This window comes from Babylonia areolata, chromosome 24 (genome assembly GCF_041734735.1).
Source record: "Babylonia areolata isolate BAREFJ2019XMU chromosome 24, ASM4173473v1, whole genome shotgun sequence".
NCBI lineage: Eukaryota > Metazoa > Mollusca > Gastropoda > Neogastropoda > Buccinidae > Babylonia > Babylonia areolata.
This window is the reverse complement of record NC_134899.1, coordinates 5391631-5403648: the sequence shown is the minus strand read 5'-3', so window position 1 is coordinate 5403648 and position 12018 is coordinate 5391631. Positions and strand designations below refer to the sequence as shown.

Sequence of the window (12018 nt, the reverse complement as noted above, 5' to 3'; positions counted from 1 at the left end):
GCCAATCTCTCTCCCTGCCTTCCCCTACCCCCCCCCCCCCCTCTCTCTCTCTCACTCCCTCCTACCCCCATCGTCTCTCTTCCTCCTCCCTCCATCACACACACACACACACTCTCTCTCTCTCTCTCTCTCTCTCTCTCTAGAAGAGCGAACTCCCAATGATTTGATATACGGGGAAACAAACAGATATCCTATCTGTATAAATTCAGTTATAAAATGCATTAAGTATTGGTTACAGTAACTGAGAATGCATGAGTCTAGACTGCCTCACAAAGCCTATAAAATGTTATTTGATCTTGATGCGCGTGGCAAAAGAAACTGGGCTACAAGTATACGCTGTAAACTGTTTATGTTTGGATTTGGGTATGTATGGCTTAATCAAGGTGTAGAGGGGATTGATGAGTTTCTTCGGACTTTTAAAGAAAGACTTATTGTTTGTAGATGACAAGAATGGGATTTCCATGTTAACAACAGTGAAAGATTTAATGCCTATAAAACCTTTTGTACTATACCCGATGTCAAAACCTATTTATTGATGAATATAGATAAACATTTAAAGTATATAATGACCAGATTTAGACTTGGTATTTCGGAAATTGCAGAACATAGTCACCGTTATAAAGTACATGATGAGTCTGATTTATTATGTCCACTGTGTAAGAAGGGGAAGGAAAATGAAGTGCACTTTGTTCTATCCTGTCCTGTTATGTATGACTTAAGAATGCAATACATACCGTTGAATTTTTTTAAGTTCCCTAGTCAGTTTAGATTATCGCTGCTTATGGCATCTACACACGAACAAACTATCAGAAATTTCTCAATTTATCTGTACAAAGCGTTTAAGCTTCGATCCACTCTTACGTCGTAAAATTAATTTATTAAGCTTGTGCCACTTCTGATGACACGATTACTTTATTGAGTTCAGTTAAATAGGCGTGTTGTTATTTATCTGCTGTGTACTACTTAGTTAAGTGTATACTGCATGACAACGTATGATATTTGTCTTGCTTATTTTATTCTATTTTTTCTTCTCACATATGTTTTTGTCTGACACCCTTTCATGAGGGGCAATGGCCTACATGAATAAACCATTCATTCATTCATTCTCTCTCTCTCTCTCTCTCTCTCTCTCCCCTCTTTCTCCACCCTCTTTCTTCAGTTGCTGATGTAAATTATGGAACACTTACATGCTGATAACTGGAAACAGAATGTCGGACACAAAATATCACCAATTCGTTTTCTTATTTACTTATTCTTTCATTCTGTCTGTCTGTCTGTCTGTCTGTCTTTCTGACTCTCTGACAGATGTAGAGCAGAGTGGATCCCGTTGGTTCGGTAGGTTCGTTGGTTCAGTTCGGAAAGGAATTACAGCTGACGGGAATTTCGAAAGTGACTGGACGATTGGAATGAACCCTGTCTTTTTCTGTTATTTTTACCGATAGAAAACTGACTTTATCTTGCTCTTAATGAGTGTGGTCGTGTGTGCATCTTTTCTGTTTGTTCATTCGGTTTTTTCAATGTAATAAAAACACACTTTGACACCTTACTCAGACACAAGCAATGTGTTAAGGTTCTCATGGTTCAGCAGAGTACCAGCTCTACACACCGTTCAGTCTGGCAGTGACCGGCTCTGTCGAGTCCACCCAGCCACACGGCTGACAACAAGCTGACCAAAAAACAGACTGTGAGAAACCAGTGTCACTAACTGAATGTCCAGGGCTGAATCAAGCAGTAACTGACCTTTCGTTTTTGTTTAAACCGAGTACGAATACCTATCAGTTTGACACCTTTGAGCCCATTCCACAACTTTTTACACACACACACACACACACACACACACACAGAGTACAAGAACCCACAGGACTGCCACTGTGACACAGATGTACGCAGCCACCAGCTGCTCTTGCTCTTGGAAACTTTGGTGTTGAGCAGTTCTGGGGTAAAATTATCTTACAGAGCTGAACAACTCGAAGGACGTATGCGCATGGCTAAATGGAACAAAGCAAACAGTGGGGCTGACTTTGTTTCAGCCACTGAGGTCTTTTTCCTTACATTAAAATTTTTTGTTTGTTTATTTTGATTATTCCTTTTATTCCATTTTGTGTTTATGTTTCATGCATACACAAGGCAGTAGGCTCTCAAGGCCTGACAGTGCGATGGGTTGTTCAGCAAGACAGGCAACACACACACACACACACACACACACACACACACACACAGAGGACCACTTACTTCGCCTCAAACGCTGTTTCAGTGTTCGGGCAGGATGCCTTCCAGCCCCTTTCTTCTTCCGTCTTGTGGGCTGTGCCTCGCCCTCCTCCCTCTCTGCCTCGCCCTCCTCTCTCTGTGCCTCGCCCTCCTCCCTCTCCCTCTCTGCCGCCCTGCCGCCTCCCACACACCTCTCGCTCCTTGTCCCCCCCTCCTCCTCCTCCTCCTCTGTACTGTCCTCGTCTTTCATCCTGAACGCGTTCTCAGATCTGCCCCTGTCCCCCGCCCCAGCCAGGTGTTCTCTGTGGTCACCCGTGCCTGCTTCCATTGCAGGTGTTCCCCGCCCACCTGTGGCCCCGCCCCCTTGCTGACAGCCGCGGTCCCTGAGCAAGGTCAAGGTCCTGGCGGCGATCAGGGCCTGGGCGTCCTCCTCGCTGACGCCGTCCGCGAACTGCCTCACGGCGTCCTCGGGGTGCACGTGGCTGGCCGCCTTGCTGCCTCTGCCGCTCCTGTGGCCGGGAAAGGCCAGCTGCCTGCTGCTGTCTATCGCCATGTTGGCCTCCACGATGTCGTCGATGTTGTCGTCGCTGTACTCGTTGACGGGGATGTCGTCGACGGAGGTGGACTCCGGAGTGTCATCCAGGTCTTCCGAGGGTTGGCGACGCTTCCGCATCACCACCACGACTTCGCCTGAGGCCATGGCGGGGCTTAGGCTTCACGCTGTTGCTGGTGGTGGTGGTGGTGGTGGTGATGATATGGTGGGGGTGATATTGGTGGTGGTGGTGATGGTATGGTGGGGGTGATACTGGTGGTGGTGGTGATGGTATGGTGGGGGTGATACTGGTGGTGGTGGTGGTGGTGATGGTATGGTGGGGGTGATACTGGTGGTGGTGGTGATGGTATGGTGGGGGTGATACTGGTGGTGGTGGTGATGGTATGGTGGGGGTGTCGCCGATTGTGACGATGATACTGCTGCAGCTGCTGTCCCTGCTCTCTGCTGCTGTTGGTGCTGGTGATGTTTCTGTTGCTGCAACAGAAAGAACCACTCCTGTCGATGCCGTGTACACACGTGTGCCTGTGCGTTAATATTCTCTTCTTTCTCACTTTCGTTGAAGCATCCATCATGCACAGGCTACACACACAGACGCACACACACATACACACACACACACACACACACACACACACACACACACACACACACACACACACACACACACACACACACACACACACACACACACACACACACACACACACACACTGAGCATAAGGATGTTGCATCAGAATGAAAATTTAAATACATGTATATCTACTCGACATGACAATTTTCGGAAACTTAGCCAGCTGGAGAAACTGAATTCTTTAAGTGGAGCAAAGCGGTTCAGATAACTTAATCGCGTCAGGGTGTTTGTAATAAAACCTCTTCAGATGATCTTTCCTGATTTCCTGAAAACACTGACAAACTAATTAATTAAATCCACCCTCTCAGTCTCGACTCAAACACTGATTTCTGGCACAGTCTTCCATTTCTCTGTACATCCTCAATTCCTTATTTTTGTATTGGTAACTTATGACAGAATTCAACACTTCCAGAGACAGCTGGGTAAGGACATACTGAACGCAAAGTTTTGCTTTAACATTCTATAATTACATCCTCAATTCATTATTTTTTCATTGGTTACTTATGACTGAGAGTTCATTACTTCAAGAGACAGGTAAGGATATATCGAACGCAAAGTTTTGCTTATGCATTCTGTTATTATACCAAATACCCAGTCCCAAGTTATCCAGTGTGGCCTCAACATGGGTCGAAAACAGGGATAAGTTCTGAATGTCAGGATTCATGCCTTTGAATCACAAATCTGCATACAACACACAATTTTATATATATATGATAGTCAGTCGTGTCCGACTATGACCATCAGAACAGCAGAGGAGGCAACTGCTGTTCCGACTATTTGGGCTAGAATTTGTTTATAGTGGAGAGTGCTTGCCCAAGTACATCCCCACTCTCTCGGCCAAGAGGGTTTTAGGACAGTCGGCGTTGGGATGGTTCCCAAAGGCCAACTAGCCCACAAGGCTGCAGCACTAAGAGCCAGTGCAATTTTGCCTCCTAATTTGACAGTCATAGTCCTTCACAAAAGGCTAAGCTGTAAATGGTTTCCCATTGACTGGAGAAACCATTGATAATAACTGGTGGTTACAACCATGAAACGCAATCAGGCTTTTGTGGAAAAAAACAGAAGAAGAAGAAACAGCATTCTACATTTGGCTGTAGTGTCTATGTGGTACTGACCGAATTCTAATACCATTTTAGTAGGTGTAGTAGACTTTGTAAGTAATATTTTTATTTTTCAAAAACGCAGAAGCAGTTTCCTGGCCAGGTCACACATGTGTGGCACCACACCTTTGCATCGTATAGCAAAATGAGTTTAAAGCTTCCGTTATAACTGAATTTTATTCCAAGATGCTGAAAATCATAAGAGACTTCTAGTTTCTTACCACTATAACAAACATCAGGCGCATTCCTTATTAATATTTACCACGACAGAAATTCATAAACTTATTTATTTAAATATTAATTCAGTTTAAACCCCAATTTAAACAGTATTCATGCATATCATCTCCAAGCAGCAAAGTTAAAAACAGCCTTGTGCCAATTCAAATGACTGCTGTGAATCAGCTGTTTCAACTGATTTCAGTGATAAATATAAAAAGGAGTGGGGATCAACGACCGCGAGTCTCCATCAAAGAATTCAAGAGGAGCGGTACATTCTATGATGCCCTGTCTTCAATATGTGGAAACTTGGAAAGAAATTATTACAGAAGTCCCTATATCGCATAGAAGGGGATAAAAAGAAGGGGGAAAACAACAACAACAACAAACTACGCACATTTTCAGTGAAGCTGCAAAACCTCTGTCTAGTTTCGTGTATGTTTTTACCAACATCAAAGAGGCGAATAGTCAGTGTAGATCTATTGAAATCGTCACCCCCTATTCAAAGTCTACATCAAAATTAAAACAGAACAAGGAAACTTCTGTTTCAATTTACACGTGTCATTCCGCTTTGCTTTTTCACAAGAGACCCGTGACAGAACAGAACAGATAGCTAACGACTATAATGCGATCAATGGTGTTTTTCCTATATAATGTTCTTGACTGAAGACGAAAATGATTTCTATTTAGCATCCATTGAAGCGAACAGGGAACAAATGTTGAAAGCAAGCCATACACTGATTAGAAAATGAATCGTCACCAGAAAGGTGGAGACAGAAAGGGAAGTATGAAAACAACTACATATTGACCAGAAGCAAGATGGTCATCACTACTTAGAGGATAAAAATTAAACGAAATGTTTTTGCAGTGTGGGTAAAGAAGTCTCTTGAAAGTTATTTAATGAAAAGAATAACGCAGCATGGTAAAATTCTGGAGAAAAGCACTTGAGACATTGGATGAAAGAAGAAGGGGGAAGTTGTTAACACTGGTATCAAATGCTGCGTTAACTCTCTCCATACGAACGGCGAAAGAGACGACGTTAACAGCGTTTAACCCCAATTACCATCATCAAAATATTGCAAGCGGAAGGCTCTTATACTGAAGAGGTGAATGTTGACAAAGATACCACAATTCTGACGACGGAAGCTAAAGGTTGGGTCATTCAGACACCCACTGGACATTCGAGGGGTCTGTGTAGAGGAGAAGAGAGGACTGGCCGTACTGAGTGAGTTAAAACTACCGGCGTGGGATGACTCCGAATCAACAGAGCTTCAGGGGTTAACAATACAGGGAACAAAAGTGTTCTGCATCAGAAACAGATGCAGAATGGTGAAACCACATGTGCAGATGGAATGACAGCTGATTTTGTCATGACCCTTTGAAACAGCTCGGAACCTCGTGGTCTGGCCATCAGATGAAGGCTTTTTCAGGGGAGAGAAGTCCTGACACAGAAGGAAGCGATAATGATTGTCTGCCAAAGGAAAAAAAAACTGAATATCTGCAGAACTGGAAATCACTTTGACTAGTGTACGTGACAAGTAAGACACTGAGGTACACGATGAATTGCTAACAGAAAAAGTCCATGGATACCAAACAGGTTTTGTACTTGGTGGATTTTCTTTATTAATACACTTTGCACAAACAGGAGACTGAAGAACAATGTGTTTAATAAATGACAGGTGTGTGCTGCAACCTTAAATCACTGTAATGGTCGACGTGACACCTAAGCTCTCATCACGCAAAAGAAACAGAAACCAGCACAGACAAGCCAAAGGAAAGGCATCAAAGGGTGAAGGCCGGGGACACACTGACAGACACGACTGACGACTGAAATCAGTTCTTCAGTTCACAAAGCGCAAATTCTCTGGCCCGTCGTCAAATGGACACCTGGAAGAGTTAATCCCCTTAAAAACAAACCTTTCTTTCAGCCTTCGCAGAAATTTGCTCTATTCTCTCAAACAGCACACATATTGCACACACCGCAGAACTATATATTCAAACAAGTTGTAAACAGTCATCACTACTGGAACATTGGTTGGAACATGAAGACGTGAGTATTGTTTCCTTCATTCTAAGTTACTAACCTTTTCAGACTCTGCTGCGCACTCCAGCTGACTCACGATAACCTGGCGTCACGTGCACGAAACAGTCAGTACCACTATGAGAAAAACGAGGTCAGTTCGAAAACAGCGAAGGTCACTCGTTTCATCTGGCAAACGAAAACAGCCAACGTTTCACACACGCACTGGGAATGATTCCGAACGTCTCAACACTGACTTCAGCGGACTACGAAGACACGAGCGAACGAACACACACACACACACAGAGTTTCCAGCGTCAGTTTGTCAGTCAAGTCACACACACACACACACACACACGGCAGAGTTTCCAGCGTCAGTTCTTCTTCTTCTTCTTCTTCTTCCTTTATACAACCAACATCATTATATTGATGATTCTGTTGTAGTTGCTGAGGATTGCTCTGTTGTGAGGATTGAAAAAAAAAATTTAATAAATAAATAAATAAATTTTTAAAGTTTGTCAGTCAAGTCACAGAGAGAGAGAGAGAGAGAGAGTTTCCAGCGTTTGTCAGACACACACACACACACACACACACACACACACACACACACACAGAGAGAGAGAGAGAGAGAGAGAGAGAGAGAGAGTTTCCAGCGTTTGTCAGTCACACACACACACACACACACACACACACACACACAAAATGACTTGAATGTGATTTCAGCCCGAGAAAGCCGTGCGATGCGTGCGAACGAAAAGCTAAAGTGGCCGCGAATGGCTGTGGGGTTTCCGAGCCAGGGAGAGTCTTCATCTTATCTGACATGCAAAACTAACTTCAACACTTGTCTGTAGTGTTGCTGAAGTGAGCTCGTGCGTTTCGACACCCAAGCCAGATAGGTTCTTGGTTGTGTGTGGAGCAGTCATCGGTGTTCGCGTGTAACTGTTACTTTTGATAGATTGACAGATAATTTATTATATATGTGTGTGTCCTAAACTCTGGAACCTGATTAAAGGAAACGTTTTGTGTTTATAGCGGCAATGGAGGCATATGAGGAATGGCATGTTGTGTGTGATCGACCCCTCTACTTGAATCAAGTCAGTATTACAGTAGGCATAATAATGTGATGCCGCGAAACATCCTCGAAAACCAAACCCACCCCATTTCACACACACACACACACACACACACACACACATCTAATACACTACGAAAACACAAACGCCTTGCCAATATGAGCGTATACGAAACCGTGGCATCAAGTTTCATAAGTGATATATAAAGCTGTAGACAAACAGATATAGGCTTAGTAATTCTGTTCGGAGAGTTAATGAGATGGTTCTTCAGATTTTTTTTTTTTTTTTAATTAAACACGTTTTGATTCTTGAAGTGAGTGGAAGAATATTTCATGTAAAATTCCATCAGCCGGAGTATTGGAAACTAGATTTGTAAAGGTTATTCCTTGGTCTAGATAAACATAAAGCGCACCCACCAATGCCTAATATGTGTGTGTGTGTGTGTGTGTGTGTGTGTGTGTGTGTGTGTGTGTGTGTGTGTGAACAATAAAGAGAGAGAGAGTCCATCAACAGAATCATTCGATCAGTCAACAAGACCGACTGAGGTGTTCCGGAGGATGGAAGAACTGACAGCACTGCACGACAACTGGCAGGCTATATCCACACACTGACCTGACAGAGGAACCCGCAGCGGCCCTGCAGACAGACCCACCAATGCCTAATGTTCTGGAACCAGATTTTTCGTTGTTGTTGTAGAATAGAAGGAAGGAGGCAACCAACCACAAACCGAAGCGAAGAAGGAAAAGCAATCCTCTCACAGACGCTGTTCGGGTGGCAGGCATAATCATTCTGCCCAGTCCGCCACAGAGCTGGTTTTCTGAGTCACTCGCTGAGCTAGTCAAGGGAAGCGCCGACTGAGGCCACTGAGATATATATATGTGTTCACGCTTTACGTCACGGAATGAAAAGGAACCATCGATTTGTATCTTCTTTTTTTTTCTTTCTTTTTTTCCCCAGTCGTGGGACCGACGTAAACATAGTTATATCTCAGTGAGTGGAACTGTGTAGGCTTCGAGTGACCTTTTTTTTTGGGGGGGGGGGGGGCGGTTCCCCAGTTTTCGGTGGGGGGCGGGACAGGAAGGAAGAGAGAGAAGCAGGTGGCAAGGGATGGGAGGGGTGAGAGGGAAGGAGTGAATGGTAGTGGGAGGATAGGGCGCGTGAGAGCGATGGAAGGAGGTAAGTGAAGGGTCCGTATGATGGTAAAAGGGTAGGGGGGGTATGCCGGAGCCGGAGTGCGTAGCAGAGTCTGAAAATGTCTTGTCCCAGTTTCCTCCCTTGACGAGTCAGTGGTCTTCATCCTCTCCACACACCTGTTCACGCGGTTGGTTTACCCCGTACCAACCTGTGGTAGGTTACCGTGCACTAGTTGGCTGACTGACTGTGGAGTATACATCTCTCTCTCTCTCTCTCTCTCTCTCTCTCTATATATATATATATATATATGTGTGTGTGTGTGTGTGTGTGTGTGTGTGTGTGTGTGTGTGTACAGCCTACTGAAGCACAAGGACACAGCGAAAGCTTGAAAGAAAGATTAAACTTCGCGGGAACACGCCGGAACTGACTTTTTGTTTTTAGGAATATTATATGTGTGTGTGTGTCTGTGTGTGTGTGTGTTGTTGTTGTTGTTGTTGTTGTTTTTAGTATTGGTTTTTGGTGGGGGGGGGGGTTCTATTTCTGCTTTTGTCTGTTTTGTTCTCAAAGAAACTTGTTTAAAGGAAAATGGTGGAGAACTCCAAACCGAAGTACCCATGACATCAGAGCAACAGAATGTGGGACTTTTTTTTCTGTACGTATTTTTGACAATGGACGAGGATGTGATGGAGATCCATTCTGGTTTGGGACGACGTGACAAGACTGTACACTGTGCTTCCTTTCCTCAGTGATTTATCCCAGCATCAGCCAGACCCCAGAGCTACAGACACAGCAGTGTTGTTCAGGGAATTTAACCAACACACCCAGTGATGACGGTACCGTAGAGCAGATGACTCGCGACTGTATGGTCCTAGTCTTCCCGTTTGAGCCTATAGCACATGATCAGATCTGGGTGGGGACCTGCCACTGACTGAGAAACCCCACAGTGATGTGCCTCTGATGAGGTTTGAACCCGTGTTCTCCCTGTCATCACTTCACGACGCTGACCACTCTGTTCATGGCGGCTGGTGGTATCGCTCGGTGTTATTGTGAGATTTCATGTAGCATTGCATGATGGTCTATTGTGAGATTTCACGTAGCATTGCATGATGGTCTATTGTGAGATTTCACGTAGCATTGCATGATGGTCTATTGTGAGATTTCATGCAGCATTGCATGAAGTTCTACTGTGAGATTTCATGCAGCATTGCATGATTTTCCATTGTGGGATTTCATGCAGCATTGCATGAAGGTCTATTGTGAGATTTCATGCAGCACTGTATGAAGGTCTACTGTGAGATTTCATGCAGCATTGCATGATTGTCTATTGTGGGATTTCATGCAGCATTGCATGATTGTCTATTGTGAGATTTCATGCAGCACTGTATGAAGGTCTGTTGTGAGATTTCATGCAGCATTGCATGAAGGTCTATTGTGAGATTTCATGCAGCATTGCATGAAGGCCTATTGTGAGATTTCATGTAGCATTGCATGATGGTCTACTGCCAGCAGGAACTTCGGCCTTACCATCAGCACGAGGAAAACTGAAGTTCTCCATCAGCCAGCCCCAGGGAAACCCTACGTTGAGCCCAACATCACAGTCAACGGTCAGAGACTCAGTGCGGTGGAGCGGTTCACATACCTTGGCAGCACACTGTCACGAAATGCGACCATCGACGATGAAGTGAATGTCAGGATTGCAAGAGCAAGTGCAACTTTTGGTAGACTCAGTGCAAATGTCTGGAACAGAAGAGGCATTAGTCTTGAGACCAAGCTAAAGGTCTACAGAGCAGTAGTTCTCCCCACACTACTGTACGGCTGCGAAACTTGGACAGTGTACCAACGACATGCCAAGAAGCTGAACCACTTCCACACAACATGCCTCAGGAAGCTACTGAACATCAAGTGGCAAGACAGGACCCCAGACACAGAGGTGCTCGCAAAAGCCACCCTTCCCAGCATCTTCACCATCCTGATGCAGTCTCAGCTTCGCTGGGCTGGACACGTGGCGCGCATGCCAGACCATCGGCTGCCCAAAAGGCTCTTCTATGGCGAGCTGCAACAAGGGAAGAGATCACACGGAGGTCAGAAGAAGCGCTTCAGAGATACTCTGAAAGTCTCTCTGAAAGCGTTTGATATCAACCCTGACTCCTGGGAGGAATCTGCAGTGGACCGTAACAAATGGCACGCTGCTGTGCACAAAGGCGCCAAGTTGTGCGAGGCCAACAGGACTGCTGCAGCTGTTCAGAAGAGGCAGGCCAGAAAGTCACGGGCAAACAAGCTCCCTGACAATGATATGCCTGTCTTTGTCTGCCCCAACTGTCAGCGAACATTTCGTGCGCAGATTGGACTATTCAGCCATCTGCGCACTCACAGATAGACTCATGAGCATCCTTCCCCCCACCCCACCACCACCCTCCCCCCATCCCCCATCTGGATGACAACGATGGTCATCATCGATCTCGATGGACACACCACCACATGATGGTCTATTGTGAGATTTCATGCAGCATTGCATGGTGGTCTATTGTGAGATTTCATGCAGCATTGCATGAAGGTCTAGTGTGAGATTTCATGCAGCATTGCATGAAGGTCTACTGTGAGATTTCACGTAGCACTACATGAAGGTCTATTGTGAGATTTCATGTAGCACTGCATGAAGGTCTATTGTGAGATTTCATGTAGCACTGCATGAAGGTCTGTTGTGAGATTTCAGGCCTGAAAACATTCACAGACAGAAACACTCCAAACACCAACAATGTCAGCATGTACCTCTGGCACTGACCATTCCATCCAATTTATCACCATACATTTATGAAAATCACCATACATTTATGAAAATCACCATACATTTATCAAAGCTCTGAACAACAGCTTGATTACACGTTGCATTAAACGTGCATAAACAGGTCATTTTCAGGCCAAAATCTACAAATCTTGGGCGCTACAAAAAGAAAAGAAAAGAAAAAAAAAGAAGTATCCTGTTCATAAAATCCAATGAACCCCCCAAAGTATATCATCTTTATGAACACTTACATCAGCACGGTCCAGAACATGAGAAAGAGAAGACGACGACAGAGGATTGC

The 12018-nt window shown here is 44.7% G+C and overlaps 1 protein-coding gene across 1 annotated transcript; it reads right to left on the bottom strand.

Annotated features, from left to right (window-relative positions):
- Positions 1 to 2516: 2516 nt before the first annotated feature.
- LOC143299140 (uncharacterized) lies at positions 2517 to 8596 on the bottom strand. Its single transcript, XM_076612268.1, has 4 exons — positions 8414 to 8596; positions 6793 to 6917; positions 2577 to 3235; positions 2517 to 2526 (listed from the first exon to the last, which is right to left on the bottom strand). The coding sequence occupies exons 3-4, from the start codon at positions 2906 to 2908 to the stop codon at positions 2517 to 2519; spliced, it is 342 nt and encodes a 113-aa protein (XP_076468383.1). The 5' UTR covers positions 2909 to 3235; positions 6793 to 6917; positions 8414 to 8596.
- Positions 8597 to 12018: the final 3422 nt, after the last annotated feature.